Genomic DNA, 18,197 nt, shown 5'->3' on the forward strand with positions numbered 1-18,197 from the left:
CAGCTCCTCTGAAGACCCAACAGCCTAAAGGCCTCCCAGGAGATCTACTGCAGCCAAGACAACAGATCAGCAGCTTCTCTGCCCCTCTGAAGAGCCCCCAGTTGGAAGGCCCCACAGGTGGTGTGCTACAGCCAGGGCCACAGGCCTACCAGGAGACCTGAAGCAACCCACGGACAAAAGAAGCAGACTCCAGACAGAGTCACCCAGACCAGCAAACACCAGGGATAACCAGATGGCAAGAGGCAAGTGCAAGACTATAAGCAACAGAAGACAATATATGTGGGCATCATCAGAACCCAGGTCTCCCACCACAGCAAACTCTGAATACACCAACACACCTGAAAATCAGGAAGCTGACCTAAAATCCTATCTCATGACGATAATAGAGTCCTTTAAGGAGGATATAAATAACTCACTGAAAGAAATACAGGAAAACAGGTAAACAGGTAGAAGCCCTTACAGAGGAAACAAATACATCTCTTAAAGAGACAGACACATTGATCAATAGAATAGGATTGAAAACCTAGAAATAAAAAGAACACACTTATGGACACTTGACCTTTGACAAGGAAGCCAAAAATATACAATGGAAAAAAGAAAGTGTCTTCAATAATGGTGCTGGTCTAACTGGCTGTCTGTATGTAGAAAAATGAAAATAGACCCGTATTTGTCACCTTGCACAATGCTCAAGTCCAAGTGGACCAACATAAAACCAGATACACTGAATCTAATACAAGAAAAAGTGGGAAAAAGCCTTGAACTCATTAGCACAGGGGGAAATTTCTTAAACCGAACTCCAATGGCTCACACTCTAAGATCAAGAATTGAAAGCTTCTGTAAGGCAAAGGACAAATCAGCAACCTACAGATTGGGAAAAAATCTTCACTAACCCCACACCCAATAGAGGGCTAATATCCAAATTATATAAAGAACTTAAGAAGCTAACCACCAAAACACCAAACCGAACATGGGGTATAGAACTAAACTGAGAATTCAAAATAGGGGAATCTCCAATGGCTGACAAGCACCTAAAGAAATGTTCAGCTCTTCCACCCACTCTGCCTGACCCTTCATGCTATGGCAGACTCATAGCTGGTCTGTTCTCAGGAAGACACCATATTCTGACCCATCCCAGAAGAACTGCAGCACTCAGAGCAGTTGATAAGAACCCTCCCCCACAACCTGAAGTCCCAGAGCTGCAGCTGGGAGAACAGCAACTCACTAGAAACCCATCACCTACCAAAACCCCATCCTCCCGAATATACTCCCCTTCAGGTCCCTCCATCTGGCCCTTCCTGCTGGGGCAAACTTGTAGCTGGTCTGCTCCCGGGAAGACACCATATTCAGACCCATTTCAGAGGATCTGCTTCACTCAAAGCAGTTGAGGATCCACTGCACTCAAAGCAGTTGACTCCTAACTGGTCTGCTCCCATGAAGACACCATACCCTGACCAATTGTGACCAATTGGCACAGATTCCTTAGGATCTGAGCTGTTGCACTGAGCAGACCTTGGGAGCTACCTCTGCAACCAATCTCACAATACCCAGAGGAAGCTGGACTCCCAGGGGATCTAACACCCCCAGGATCATAGAGGAAGCTGGACTTCATGGAGCTCTAACACCCCCAGGATCATAGAATTAGAGGATCCCACAAGCAGCCTGACTCCCAGGAGCTATGACACCCAGGATCACAGGATCACAGGATCACAGAGACAGCTAGACTCTGAGGAGCTCTGACACAACCAAGATAACAGGAGAGACAGGCTCCAGTCAGAGACAGTGAGTGCAGGTAGCACTAGGGATAACCAGATGGTGAAAGACAAGTGCAAAAATGTAAGCAACAAACACCAAGGTTACTTGGTATCATCAGAACCGAGTTCCCCCAACATAGCAAGTCCTGGATACACCATCACACTGAAAAAACAAGATTGAGATTTAAAATCACTTCTCATGAAGATAATAGAGGTCTTTAAGAAGGACATAACTCCCTTAAAGAAATACAGGAGAACACTGGTAAACAGGTAGAAGCCTTAAAGAGGAAACACAAAAATCCCTTAAAGAATTACAGGAAAACACAACCAAAGAGGTGCAGTAATTGAAAAAAAAATCCAGGATCTAAAAATGGAAGTAGAAAAAAAAAAAAAAAAAGAAATCAAAAAGGGAGACTACCCAAGATAGAAAACCTAGGAAAGAGATCAGGAGTCATTGATGCAAGAAGCACCACCAACAGAATATAAGAGATAAAAGAAAGAATCTCATCTGCAGAAGATGCCATAGAAACCATTGACACAACAGTCCAAAAAATGCAGAATGCAAAAAACTCCTAACCAAAAACATCCAGGAAATCAAGGAAACAATGAGAAGGCCAAACCTAAGGATAATAGGTACAGAAGAGAGTGAAGATTCCAAACTTAAAGGGGCAGTAAATATCTTCAACAAAACCATAGAAAAAAACTTCCCTAATCTAAAGAAAGAGATGGTCATAAACATACAAGAAGCCTTCAGAATTCCAAATAGACTGGACCAGAAAAGAAATTCCTCTCACCACATAATAAAACACCAAACTTCCAAAACAAAGAAAGAATATTAAAAGCATTAACAAATACGATCAAGTAACATATAAAGATGGACCTATCAGAATTACACCAGACTTCTCACCAGAGACTCTAAAAGCCAGAAGATCTTGGGCAGATGTCATACAGACCCTAAAAGAACACAAATGCCAGTCCAGGATACTATACCCAATAAAACCCTTAATTGCCATAGAAGGAGAAATCAAGATACTCCATGACACAAACAAATTTACACAATATCTTTCCACTAATCCAGCCCTACAAAAGATAATATATGGAAAAATCCAACACGAGGGAACTACACCATAGAAAGAGCAAGAAAGTAAAAATTCAACACATCCAAAGAAGATAGCCACACAAACATAATTCCACCTCTAATAACAAAAATAACAGGAAGCAACAATCACTGTTCCTTAATATCTCTTAACATCAATGCACTCAGTTCCCCAATTAAAAGACATAGACTAACAGTCTGAATATGAAAACAAGACCCAGCATTTTGCTGCATACAGGAAACACACCTCAGTGACGAAGACTGACATTACCTCAAAGTAATAGGCTGGGAAAAAATTTTCCAAGCAAGTGGTCTCAAGAAATAAGCTGAAGTAGCCATTCTAATACAGAATAAAATTGCTTTTCAACCAAAAGTTATCAAAAAAGATAAAGAAGGACACTTCATACTCATCAAAGGAAAAATCTACCAAAATGAACTCTCAATTCTGAACATCTATGCTCCAAATGCAAGGACACACACATTCATAAAAGAAACTTTACTACGCTCAAAGCACACAATTGCACCTCACACAATAATATTAGGAGACTTCAATACCCTACTCTCAGCAATGGACAGATCATGGAAACAGAAACTGAACAGAGACACAGTGAAACTAAGAGAAATTATAAACCAAAAGGATTTAACAGATTATCTATAGAACATTTCATCCTAAAACAAAAGAATATACCTTCTTCTCAACACCTCATGGTACCTTGTCCAAAATTGGCCATATAATCAGTCACAAAACAGGCAACAAGAAGATTGAAATAATTCCATGCACCCTATCAGATCACCACGGAATAAAGCTGGTCTTCAATAACAACAAAAACAACAGAAGGCTCACATACACTTGGAAGCTGAACAACTATCTACTAAATGATAACTTGGTCAAGGAAGAAATAACGAAAGAAATTAAAGACTTTAGAATTTAATTAAAATGAAGGTACATCATATTGCAACTTATGGGACATAAGGAAAGCAGTGTTAAGAAGCAAATTCATAGCTCTGAGGAACTCCAAAAAGAAACTGGAGAGAGCAAAATACTAGTAGCTTGACAGCACAACTGAAAGATCTAGAACAAAAAGAAGCAAATACACCCCAGAAGAGTAGACGGCAGGAAATAATCAAACCCACGGCTGAAATCAACCAAGTAGAAACAAAAGGAACTTTACAAAGAATCAACAAAATCAGGAGTTGGTTCTTTGAGAAAATCAACAAGATAGATTAAACCCTTAGCCCAACTAACCAGAGGGCAAAGAGACAGTATCCAAATTAACAAAATCAGAATTGAAAAGGGAGACATAACAACAGAAACTGAGGAAATTCAAAAATCATCAGATGCTACTACAAAAGCCTATACCCAACAAAACTGGAAAATCTGAATGAAATGGATAGTTTTCTAAACATATTACCAGGTAACAAAGTTAAATCAGGATCAGTTAAACCATCTAAACAGCCCCATAACCCCGAAAGAAATAGAAGAATTCATTAGAAGTCTCCCAACCAACAAAAGCCCAGGACCAGATAAATTTAGTCCAGAATTCTATAAGACCTTCAAAGACCTCATAACAAGACTCTTCAAACTATTCCATAAAATAGAAACAGAAGGAACACTACCCAATTCATTCTATGAAGCCACAGTTATGCTGATCCCTAAACTATACAAAGACCCAACAAAGAAAGAGAACTTCAGACCAATTTCCCTTATGAATATCGATACAAAAATACTCAATAAAATTCTTGCAAACTGAATCCAAGAACACATCAAAATGATCATTCATCATGATCAAGTAGGCTTCATCCCAGGGATGCAGGGATGGAAATCAAGGCAGGAACCTAAAGGCAAGAACTGAAGCAGAGGCCATACAGGAATGTTGCTTCCTGCCTTGCTTCCTATGGCTTTCTCAGCCTGCTCTCTTACACCATCCAAGACCTTCCTAAGGGTAGCACCAAACACAATGAGTTGGACCCTCCCACATCAGTCGGTAATCAAGAAATGGCCCACAGGCTTGGCTACAGACTGGTCTTATGGAGGGTTTCCTCAACTGAGGTCTCCTCCTCTCTAATTACACAAAACTGACAAAAACTAGCCAAGCCCAAACAGCATTTTAAATGTTTACTCTTATATAATCAGCCAACTGTGGTTCCAGCCCTGCAGTAAAGAAGATTCTTTGCAGCTATTATAGACCATCAACCCACAATTGACCAAAACACAGAGAACACCTGCCAATGGGATGGCCAGCCCCAACTGATACACATACAGTACCTAAGACTCAGAAACATCATGGAAAAGGAGGTGGAAACTTGTAAGTCAGAGGAATAGGACATATGCACCCATAGGATCCTGACAATATAGTTATCTAAATAAGACATGAACAAAAACAAAAGCTGCTGACATGCCAATGTGGATGGGCAAAACCTCACGAAGCCCTACCCTAGATGAAGAACCACCATCAATTAATGGCTGATAAGAGAGAGAGAATCTTCCCCAGAGATGAGCCCATAATCCGTTATCTAGTACCAAGTGGTCATCCCTTAAAACATATACATACATATGTGCAACACTAAATGGGCTCAGCAGGTTGCATTAATATATATTTGTGTATGTGTGAATGCTTGTATGTATATAATAATGACGAAAGGGCATAAAGATGAGAGGGATGGGAAAGGGGCAGAGACAGTAGAGGAAATAAAAGGGGAAGGGAGGAGGAATATTATAAATATGAACAGAAAACAACTACAATTTAAAAATATTTTCTCATGCTTATATGTAACTTACTTTGCAATGTGGATGTTGGTACGTGCATCTTTTACATCAAATCTAATATAATAATTAAGTCCTAAAGCTAATTAGTAGATGATGGGAATAGTTTGTCTTCAATATTCTATACTTCTTTTCAGAGTTTTTGTGTTTCTAAATTTACCTGGTTCTGGTCTGTAGGTTTGTATCTTCTCCGTACTTGCTTCATTGGTTGTAAGAGGGTCTTGCATTTCAATCACTTTCTGAATGAATTTTGAAATAAGATATTTTATAATGTTGTGTAATTAATAACAAGTACTCAGTAATACAAAATTAAAATTATAATTCATTACCCTCCAGTGTAGAGATTTCTTGTTCCTTGCTAAAAAAGCAAAAGGTAATATGACAACTCAAAGCATAAAACCAAGAAAAATTAGGATAAAACAGAGTTCCCATAACTAACTTTCAAAATAACCACTTAACTTCATGGACATAACTTTACTAATATGTACAGCAATATTATAGAAATTTATGGATATAGATGTGAGTAAATATTTTATAAAGTGTTGTTAAGATTTCAAATATATTGGGTTGAAGAGATAGCTTGGTTGGTAAAGGGCTTGCCATGCACCTGTGTTTGAATCCCCACAACCCACATTAAAGCCAGATATAATAGCTGAGCTTGCATATCTGTAATTTCAACAATCCCACAAGGAGATAGGAGGTAAATACAGCTCCTTGGAAGCTGGTAGGCTTCCTTGTCCTGCATATACAGCAGCACACAACTAGAGAACTCACCTGAAACAAAGTGGCAGGCAAGGACTGATGCATGAGGTTGTCCTCTGACCTCCTTGCATTGCCTTTTCCTATTGCTGTAATAAAACACTATGCTCGTGGCAATTTATAGAAAGAAAGATTAACTTGGGCTTTTTGTTTCAGATTAATAACAATCTGTCATGATGGGAAAGCATGGCAGCAAGCAGCAGACAGTAGCTGTAGAAGAAACTGAGGGCTCACATATTGAACCACAAATAAGAGGCAGAGAGAACAAACTTGGACTTTCTCATGGCTTTTCAGCTTCAAAACCATACCCCATACCCTGTAACAAAGTTTCTCAAGCAAGCCCACATCTCTATGGTCTACCTTAACTGGTCACCAACAGTTCAAACCTCTGAGCCCGTGGGGGGGGGGGGCAATCGCATTCAAACCACCACACCTCCCCAACACACTGTAGTGCACACACACGCGCGCGCGCGCACACACACACACACACACACACACACACACACACACAAAGCTTAGGGTTATATTAAAGCATTATGTTCCCACTGACTATAATGAAAGAAACAAGGTGCATATAGGAAAAGATTTATCCCAAGAAAAGTGTGAGAAAAGTTTGATTTCTAGTCAGAGAAGCAAATCATGGTCCTGAGTATAAATAAGCATCAAAATTGATCATAGGATTCAACAGAATACATCATCAGTGAAAAGCATCTGAATTGTTCATACAATTATAATATAACATAAATAGTTATGTTTTTCAGTTTGTCCTATAGTTTAGAAAGTACAAGAGTAGGGAGATGGCTTAGTGGGTGTCTTAGTCAGGATTTACATTAATATGAAGAGACACCATGACCAAAGCAACGCTTATAGAGGACATTTAATTGAGGCTGGCTTACAGGTTCAGAGGTTCAGTCCATTATCATCATGGTGGGAAGCATGACAACATCCAGGCAGGAATGGTGCTGGAGAAGCTGAGAGTTCTACATCTTGTTCCAAAGGCAAACAGGAGAAGACTGACATCCTCAGGCAGCCTGGAGGAAGCTCTCTCAAAGCCCATCCCCACAGTGATGTACTTCCTCCAACATGCTCACACCTCCTAACAGTGCCATTCCCTGGGCCACGCATAATCACACCACAGCAGTGGGTAGAGTGCTTGCTACACAAGCCTGAGATACTTGGTTTCAGACTCACAGAGCTAAGGACAAGGTCAGGAGTGGCAATATACTTATATAATCCTCACACCAGGAAAGGGTAGATCCCTGGAGCTTACTGGCCAGACAGCCTACTTGAATTGGTGGATTTTAATTTCAGTGTAAGATCCTGTCACAAAATTTAAGGTGGAGATCCTGGAAGACACATAGCATTGACTTCTAACTTCTAAATGCATGTGTGTGTCCACATGATGCCTGGCATCTGTGCAAATATCTAAATGAAGACCCACACACACACACAGTACAGCCGAACTCACAAATAGAAAACATTGTCCTAATAGTCCATAATTCATTTGTGATCACATATTATTTCTGAATTGATAAGTCTGAATATAAATGTATAGTACTAAGAAACCAAACTTTTGAGGTTCTGACTCCATCTTAGGCAACCTGACCTAAATTTAAACTCAAATAGGGTACCTAGCTCATTTCCAAGTTACGCCCCAACAAAACCTGGGCCTAGCTTCAGTTTCCAGGCTACCCTCCAACAAGACCTACATCTCCAGCTTACTCTCCCCAACAAGTCCAACATGTAACATCAGTCTCTAGGTTATTTCCCGAACAAATTTACACTTCCAAGTTACAAGCCTTCCCCTGCCTAACAACCACCAATTAAGAAGAAAGCAAAAGTTAAGTTTATAGTTTGGCTCCCAACACCAGCCAGTTGTTCTAAAGGCCATGGTAGCCCCCAATTAGATGCTTGCCAGGTTAGAAACACTCACCCCTCACTTGCTATCTTCAATAAAACCTTGTGCCAATGAGTATTCATGGCTTTTCTCCACCAGAACCTTCCGGTGGATCCGAGGTGAGTTAAGCTCATGCTGGAGCTTGTAAATAAAGATCCTGGTATAATTACGTTGGGTCGGCTCCTGATTGGTCTTTCAGGGTTCACAAACACTTCCTTGGTACTAACAGTTCATAAAGTATTTCTTTTTTCATAGGCACTAGGACTATCAGACTCCCTATTGTTTTTATCCTATGGTTTAGCCATTTTAGATTCATATTGATCTAATCATTTAAAAAGTTGTGTGACCCAGAGCTAAGAAATAGTGTGTAGTATGATTTAAATAATAGAATATAGTTATTAAAATGGAAAGTAGTTAGATATTGATAATCTTGCTATATATCAAAATCAGTAGCTATGAAAACACAATTGTAACATTAGCTAAGTATAGTTTATTTCTGAAAATTGTTTAACTGTTTGATAATTTTAATATGACTATAATATGTGTTGATCAAATGTGTTCCCCACTCCATCCACATACCTACCACCACTTTCCCTTCTAATATCATGTGTTTTTCAAAACTACTGTATCCTATATTTTATAATGATTTTTATTTTCAATATTGTGTTGCTTTGAAAAATCATAAACTTTTAAGGAAATTTATGGGAAAATTTGTCTCTTGGAAAATGTATCTATCTTTATATGTACCCTATAGATCCCACCAAAGAAAATCTTAGAGCTGATTAGTAGGTTCAGCAAAGTGGTAGAACACAAAAAAGTCAGAAACTTTCTAATGTACAAATGACAATCATACCAAGAAAGAACTCGAGAAAAAGATTCCATTCAAAATAGCCACAAAAAATTAAAGTATCCTGAAATAAATCTCTTCAAGGGAGGGGAAATTTTAAACAGTGAAAACTTTAGACATGGAAATGGAGAAATTGAAAAAGATTCTTTCTTCTTCATGCCCACAGATTGTCAGGATTGATAGTTTGAAAATATCTACCCTAATAAGAGAAATCTATAAACCAAATTCAATGGAACCCCCCATCAAAATCCTAGTGCACTTCCTTCATGAAAACTGAAAAATAATTTTAAATTTCAAATGAAAACACAAAAAAGCCAGGACATCTAAAATAACCATGAATAGATTTAAAAAAATGCTGAAGGTATCATCATTCCATATTTTTAACTTATACTATAAGCTATAGCAACAAAACCAGCATGGCACTGTCATAAAAACAGACACGGTGGCCAATGGAATGGAACTGAGGGCCTAGTTAGAAGTTCACACACATACAGTCACCTGATTTTTGACAAACAGCCAAAACTAAACACTAGAGAAAATAAAGAATTGTCAACAAATGGTTCTGGTCAAATTAGATAGGTACATGCAGACCAGTGAAACTAGGACTTTCTCTCTTACCCTATACAAAGGTCAACTCCAACTAAATCAAAGGCCTCAATATACGACTCAATAACCTGAATCTAATGCAAGAGAAAAGTGGGAATAGAGTTAAACTCATTGGCCTAGGAGAGAACTTTCTAACCAAATATGTGATAGCATGAGCATTAAAATCAATAGTTACATAATCAGAATCTAGGAAACTAAAACCTTTTGTTCAGCAAAGACACCATCATTTGAGTGAAGAAGCACCCTGAAGAACAGGAAAATATCTTTACTGACTATAAGTCTGACAGAGGGTTAGCATCTAGAATATATAAAGTATTTTAAAAATATACAAAACTAAGCATTAAGGAAAAAAATCTCAAAAACCAAGACATAAATCTAAACAAAAAAAGTTCTCAAATGATGAAATAAAAATGGCTATGAAATATTTTAAATATCCAACATGCTTAACTATCAGGGAAATGCAAATGAAATCTACTTTATGATTTTATCTTACCACAATCAGAAAACCTAAGATCCAAAAAACAAATGATGACACGTGCTGATGTGGAGGTGGAAAAGAGGAACACAGTTTCACTGCTGATATACTGAAGCCACCACTATAAAAACCTCTATGGCAGTTCTTCAAAAAGCTAGGAAGAGATCGACAACATTATCAAGCTATATGACTCGAGCATAGATCCAGAAGTTTCTATGCTACTATCGAGATGCCAGCTCATTCATGTTTATTGTTGCTCTATTTACAACAGTCAGGAAATGGCCATACCTAAGATGTCTATTAACTAATGACTGGATAATAAAAATGTGGTGCATTTAAACAATTAGATATTGTTTAACAGTTTTGGAAAATGCAAAGTCCATGGGGAAATGGACGGAGCTGGAAACAATCATTCTGTGTGAGGGAACCCAGACCCACAAAGTCAGACAGTGCATGTTTTCTCTCATGTGTTAACTCTAGCATTGACTCTTCAGATATATTCCATTTGTACTATTCATAGATGACAGAAAGTTAAGTTAGAAGCATGGTTGTGGGAGGACCAGAAGCGGGGGGATAGAACACAGTGGTATAGAATGTTAAAGAAATGGGGAAAGGCAGAATGGCAAGGGATTATGTAAGTAGGGTAACTAAAATTTTGAGAAAGTCATATGAAAGCCTACTGGGGAAGTCTCCTAAAATATATACATTCATATGTGTAAAATCAATTTAAATGAGGTTACCCTAAACTAGGCCAACAATACCCCTCCTATATATCACAGGCTAGCCAACAAAAATCTCAGTGCCAGGAATAGGTTACTTCTTTTTGAGTTGTTGGCCAATGAGGTACCACAGACCCCAAATACTACAGGCTATAGCCATTGCTCATGGTTTCTCTCCAGTACTTAATGGTAAGACTATATTGATGAAGACACCAAATAGTCTGGTGATAGAATGTAAAGAGATCAGCTGGTGTCCACCTGGATGCTACATTCCTACTACCTAACTTTAATAGTGCATAAGGGAACCATACAAGTTACCAGAGGGGAAAAATCACTAATCTTACCCAGACATGCACTCTGTGAGCTACAATATGACCAACCTGGCACAATATGCCCATTGGTATAATAGTGGCATGAAAAATCACAGAAGGAATCAATTATTGGATGATTGAATTTAAGGCCCATCACCAGTTAAAACTCCTACCTGGTACCAATATTTGGCCAAGAACCTGTGACTAGATTAGTCACAGGGAAGCACCTAATACTCTTTCTCTGCTAAATTGGTATAGTATTAAACTAATGGCTAATGATTTATCATTACACACATAGATTAGTGCATGTCTCAGTTAGGGTTTCCACTGCTGTGAAGAAACATAAAGGACAACATTTAGTTGGGGCTGGCTTACAGTTTCAGAGGTTCCATCCATTGTCATCATGGCAAGAAACATGGCAGTGTCCAGGCTGACACAGTGCTGGTGAAGAGTTCTACATCTTGATCCAAAGACAACCAGGAGGAGACTGACCTCTGCACGCAGCCAAGAGGAAGCTCTCTCTTCAGCACTGGGCAGAGCTTAAACATTAGGAGCCCTCAAAGCTGGCCTACACAGTGACACACTTCCTCCAACAAGGCTACAGTTATTCCAACAAGGCCACACCTCCTAATAGTGTCACTTCCCATCAGCCAAACATATTCAACCCACCTCAGTGCGAATCTTGGTGCTCACCAAAAACGCTTCTTTTGCTGTAGATAGTAATTAATACAGAGACCTACAACTGGCCAAGGTCCAGAGAATACAAGATGTCAGAATCAACAGGCCTAATCAGGACTTTTATATCATAGGTTTTCCCCCTCCATCTCAGGGATCTTTGTAGAAGAAGTGGAAGAAAGATTGTAAGAGCAACAAGTGATGGATGATTACAAGGAAACTGGTTTTCAGACATAGCAGGGCAGTTGAACATATGAATTTACAGTAGTTGAAACAGCATACACAAGCCTGAACAACCTCAAGCCACAAGATGTCCCAGCATGTTGAGGGAAAGTCAGCATAAAGTGCCATCCACTGCTATGGAACTATTGGCAACTGGTAGGTTCTGAGAGAGGAAGTGAAGTCCAGGGTGGGTGGGTAAGCATGCTCCAGTAAAAGGTCACATCAGAGTGTCTGGGCTGCATCAACTGTGCTTGATGAGGTTTTTATTAGGTTTGTATGTTTGTGTGTGTGTGTGTTTGTTTGTTTGTTTGTTTTCAGAGGACCTGAAGTTGGATAGTTACTAGAGATGGATCTGAGATGAATTAGGTGAGTAGGTAAAAATGATCAAATATATTATACAAGATTCTCAAAAACTGATAAAAATGAGGGAACAAAGGCTTTCTAAACAGAATATAACCTTTACCTTCCACTTGTTTATTTACTATATATTTACTTTTAGGATCTTCAACCTCAAATAAATCATCAACACATGTCTACGGAAGAGTCTTAGAAAGATTCCTGATAAAATTGATATCAACAAAGTTTCCATAAGACATCTCAATTTTGGAACTTGAATGTAATTAAACTTCAAAAGGAGAATTGCTAAAATTAGATTATTTCAATGCATAACCACATGTACATTCTCTAGATTAAGCTTAATTTTTAATCCTCATGTGAGAATTGACTGACTATTAAACACAGAGGGAGAGAGAATGCACAGATAAGTGCTCATGTATACATTTCAACAAAGGAGTTAGCTTTACAGTGTATACTACTGAATTTCACACCAAAACTAAGATGGAATTTTTAAACAAACATTTAGATTAGTGTTTACATCTTTTTGTTTTGTATTTTCAAGACAGTTTCTCTATGTAGCTGTCTTCAGATTTACTCTGCTGACCAGACTATCCTCAAACTCAGAGATCTTCCTGTCTCATTCTCACAAGTTCTGGGATTAAAGATGTGCACCACCATGCTAGGCAGCATGTATATCTTAACTTATTATAATAAGTCGTGAAAGCCTCAAAGACTTCTATTTTACACATCAATTTCCTATGAAGAAGCTGGGGTTGAGAGGGGAATCCATGTACATTACATCAGGTTCAGAGAAAATATTTTGGAATTTGGTGTCAGGTGAACAGGGTTTAGATAAATTGTTTTTGTAAGAAAAGTATTAATCGCATATGGGGAATACAAACTGGACTCTATGGGTTTTAAAAACAAGGCATGATGGATAGGGGAAGGGGAGTGGAGGATGGGAATAGTTCAGCAGGTAGAAAGCAACTGTTGTCAAGCATGGCATCTGAGTTTGATTCATGGGCCTTCCTTTGATGCCTAAGGTCTACAAGATGGAAGGAAAGAACTGAGTCTAACAAGTTATCCTCTGCCTTCCTCATGAGAGCACACACGCATACACACACACACACACACACACACACACACACACACACACACAGACACTCAATCAACCAATATAAATCAATAAATTTAGTTTTTTAAGATAAAAAGACAAATGATTGGGTAGAGAAGTGGGTGCAGACCTTAATGAAGTTTAGGGCAGGGAATAAATATGATCAAAATTCATTGTGTGAAATTCTCTAAAAATTAATTAAATGAGAAAAAGAGTAATGGTTATTTAAAATCCTAAGTAAAAAATAAATTAAGTTCAGCAATGATTATGTTTCCCCAAGACCAACATTACAAACCTCATCTGCTGTAGGTGACGTCACTTCAGTATCCGCTTGGTTGATAGGCCTTCAGAGCAAAAAGTACAGCAAGGTATGTAAGTATGAATCCTTAAATGTTGTAAGAGATCAGCGAATTATACTTCTTTACTTTGTTACTGTAATTTGGCTTAAGCGTTTAAACCATCTTTAGTTAACCATTCCTGCCTCCACCTACCCTGATCTAGTAACTGCTCAATGGTGAATTACTTATAGGCTCATATTGTGACAATATTTTGGCAGCACCTTAGAAATACTTTGCATTTAAAAATTGCCTACAATGGAGGAAATGAGCTGAAACTCCCATCAATGGTTCATAGAAATGAAAAAATCTGACAGCATAAAACACATTACAGTGATGAGCTCTCCCTCTCTGCCCTCTCATCCTGGATCAAACACCAAGCGTTATTATTCAAGTGTTGTACTTTTTTTTCTTCATTATGGAATACACCTATTTAAAAGAACCCATGGCAGGGGTGAGGAGATGGCCTGGTTGTTAAGAGCACTTGCTGCTCTTTTGAGGGACCCAAACCTTGTTCTTGGCACTCATGCTGGGTTGTTCACAATGACATGAAATTCCAGCTCTAAAGGGGTCCTCTGCCATCCACCAGACCTTCACAAACATGCACATACACAAACACATACACACACATACACACAACCTTTTAAAACAATTTAAATACATTACTTTCTTTGCCTGAAAAAATAGTAAAGTAATTCTCCTTAGACATTTTAAAATGTTGAGAGATAAATTTGCAAATTCTAAGAGTATGTTTACAATTATTAATGTTTTTCACAGAAATATTAAAACATTAAAAAAATCATAGTATTAGAACACTGAAGATATAAAGGATGGGGGAATAACTGGAGCCAACGGTTTAAGTAGGGGACAGGGGGAAAGCAGAGGAGGGGATAGAAAGAGCGGTAACCAACACCAAGTATGTTCAAAGGCCATATGAAAACACACCCTTTGATTAGCTTCTTAAATATGTATACATATTGAAGACTTATTTTATGAGATTTGTTTATGTGTAGGTATAAGTAACTTTGTGTTGGCATGTGCACATGAGTGCCAGCAGAGGTCAAAAAAGAGTGACAGATTCTCTAGAGCTGGAGTTACAGACAGCTGTGAGCCATCTCACATAGATGACAGGAATCAAACTCTGGTCCTCTAGAAGAGCAGTATATGATCTTAACCACTGACCAATCCCTCCAGTATATAACTCTGTGTGTGTGTGTGTATGTGTGTGTGTATGTGTGTGTGTATGTGTGTGTGTGTGAGAGAGAGAGAGAAAGAGAGAGAGAGAGAGAGAGAGAGAGAGAGAGAGAGAGAGAGAGAGAGAGAGAGATATTAATAGAGTTGTATACAGGCTAAAGGTTAGCAAACCAAAATCCCAATTCTGTGTGTGGAATTCTTCCTCTGGAGTTGCTGGTCAAAGAAATCCCAGAGACACCCCCCCCAAAAAAATACAATATGGCTATTGTCATTAATCTCAGATGCCCACCAGAACTGTATTTAAGACTCCATTGTGGAAGACACCACATACCGCGGTCACAGGGAATACTACATACTGTGGCCACAGGGAACACCAGAAACTATGGTTACAGGGAATGAAGAAATGAAGCTGGTTCTTACTAGGAAGCTTCCTTCTTCCTGACTAGCTCTCATAGAAGATTCTATGCAGGCAGCAAGGTAAGAAAGGTAAAGTCTTACCCAGCTGTGAACACTTACAGGCAACAATAAGTAATAGGCAGGTAAGACGATGTGGCTGTGCATAAAATAATCCTACAGATGCTATGAGTAAACAAGCTGCTTTCTGATTTACCGAAGGCTCTCCTCACAGGAAGAAATGGGTGTAAGTTTGCTAAGAGCACCATATCAGACTTCCTTGTAAATATTTGTCTCTAGACCCATAGAAAGGTGCAGTTCTTAGTTTCCATCTGCAAAGTGCCTCTTTGCAGAAGAGAGTGGTTAATATAGAGACTCACACATGGTCAAACGTCAGAGAGTATGTGTCTGTGAAGTGCTCAGGCTTAAATGAGACAACTTAAACACAAATAAGGAACAAGAGGACACAGAGAGACTAATGAAAGCCAGAGATTAGTGAGGACTACAACCAACAGTGTTTGGTGGACATGAGCAGGCCATTGAACTCATGAACTCACAGCATCCTGATGCCAACTGTTAAGTTCAAGAGCCTTTTGCCAACCAGTTGTAAACCTTGACCATGAATATACATAAGAAGAATAGCAGTGAGTTGGAAAAGAAGTGCCATTGAGAGGACACCTGCCCAAGGTACATAAGGGACTCTAATCCACTCTCTATAAAATGAGGTCAAATAAATAGTGCAACATTTCTCGTTTTTCTAGAGACATTCTCCAGTGTCTTGGGTGACATTAACAACTTTTAAAGGGAATTTTATCACTTCCCAGTACTAAGCAAACAAAAGGAACAAATTTGTCAGAATTACCTGGAAACTCTTAATGTCTCATATCTATAGTTTTGTGTTGTCTTTATCAGACTTATCATAAAACTAGGATCCTGATCTCTGCTCTAAATTCCTGTTCCTTTGAATCAAATCCAATATTCTTCCTTTCCAAATTTGCCTTGCCCCATTTTTTCCATAATTAATCTCAGCCTATTCAATCATTTCATCTTCCTACAATGGGGTGACTAGACTCATTGATCCATTCTATTATAAAACACCCATAAACTGATAAACAAGAGAACTTGCCTTAGAATTAATTAATATGAGTTTCATGTTTACTATATCCAGAGATACTACTTTAGTATCTGTAAGTCTAAGATTCTTCATCACAACAGTCACTCAGTGTATGATAAAAGCTCAGGTTGATGAGCTGGAGCCAGTTTGTTAGTTTCCAAAGGATACTTAGAATCTTGAAATCCTCATGCTTTTTTCCCTCTATGAGCATGAAAAGGAGTCATGAACCAAAGAAAAAATAAGTGAGGCAGTGGTGGTGCACACCTATAATCCCAACACTCAGGAGGCAGAGGCAGGTGGATCTCTGTGGGTTTGAGGCCAGCCAGGTCTCACAGTGAGTTCCAGGACAGCCAGGGCTACACAGAGAAACCCTGTCTCAAAAATAAACAAAAAAAGGAAGGGAAGTATGAAATCAGAAAAGAGTGCAGTTGTAGAAAAAAGAAAAGACAACTATTTTCCTAGTCTCAGATAAATTTTTTCAAAAAAAAGGCTAACTGAGAAATTAGTGTGTTAAGTTTAAATCTCCTCGATCTAGATGCACACTGCACATGCAGTCACTCTGCACTTCCAGGAAAGCATTCTTCACACAATATTTCTCCATATTGTTATATATCACATGTGACTTCATAGGCATGCTTAAGTGAAATCTGCCCCAAAAACCTTTGGTGCAATAAAAGATACTTTTTAAACAGTTTTTTTTTTAAGCATTAAGATACATTCTTGGATTATAACTGTGTTTCTTAGGCACACTCTAAGGCATATTTAACATAAAATCATAATTGATTTTCTGAATTGATTTTCTATGTATCTATTTTCTTGCCCCTGTGCTATAGAGGAGCTTTTCAGTCTATGAAGAGAAACAAGATAATTCGTTATAGAATGAGGTAGTCTGACATCTACATAATGGGCTGAATACTTGTTAATCATGACTTGATAAAACAGTTAATCAGACTCTGAATGGTGGTTGCTTAAGTAAAAGAAATGTCATAATAGCACAGGTCATTTTGCATAAATGTGTCAATAACTATAATAAAGGACATGTTTTAAACTTACAATACGGAATTAAAGACTAAGTACAGAAGTACAAAATTTCCTTTCATCCCATTCTATAATCAGTTGACATTATTTCTTAAATTCACAAGTCTTACCTGACTGAAGAGTTTTCAGAACTCTGAAATGCTAACAAAGAAAAGACACAAGTTACCTTGTGTGGATAAAATAATACTGTTAAGTATTAAAAGTGCAATATTAAGCATGAGAATATTCTACCATCAATATGAGTTATATTACTTATAAGCAAGTGATATATTAAAGGTTATTTCTCCTTGTCATTACTGTATACAAAAAAATGGAATATGTCACAATGTGATGCCTTATAATAGATTGCCATGTATCACAACCACAATCATAGCTGAGTACAACAGACTGTCAGAGCATGGTGCCATTAGCAGAATAAGTTTCTTTCCATAAACTGGCAGTGTCATGCAAACAGCTTAATTTTCTAAACTAACTACACAAGGAATAATTCTAAGATATCTTGATGGTACTTAAATTTTGTTTTGAGATTTGTATATTGCAGAATGTACAGC

At 38.3% G+C, this 18,197-nt stretch overlaps 1 protein-coding gene across 1 annotated transcript in view; it reads right to left on the reverse strand.

Moving 5' to 3' along the window:
- Window positions 1–18,197, reverse strand: part of LOC143439592 (uncharacterized) — a 62,744-nt gene that overhangs the window by 9,571 nt on the left and 34,976 nt on the right. Inside the window, exons 7-9 of the mRNA XM_076925930.1 lie at window positions 17,757–17,787; window positions 13,868–13,916; window positions 5,772–5,850 (exon numbers count right to left, since the gene is read on the reverse strand). Of these exons, the coding sequence (XP_076782045.1) occupies window positions 5,772–5,850; window positions 13,868–13,916; window positions 17,757–17,787 (159 nt within the window). The remainder of the gene's footprint in view (window positions 1–5,771; window positions 5,851–13,867; window positions 13,917–17,756; window positions 17,788–18,197) is intronic.

This window comes from Arvicanthis niloticus, chromosome 27, assembly GCF_011762505.2.
Source record: "Arvicanthis niloticus isolate mArvNil1 chromosome 27, mArvNil1.pat.X, whole genome shotgun sequence".
In the NCBI taxonomy this organism is placed as follows: Eukaryota; Metazoa; Chordata; class Mammalia; order Rodentia; family Muridae; genus Arvicanthis; species Arvicanthis niloticus.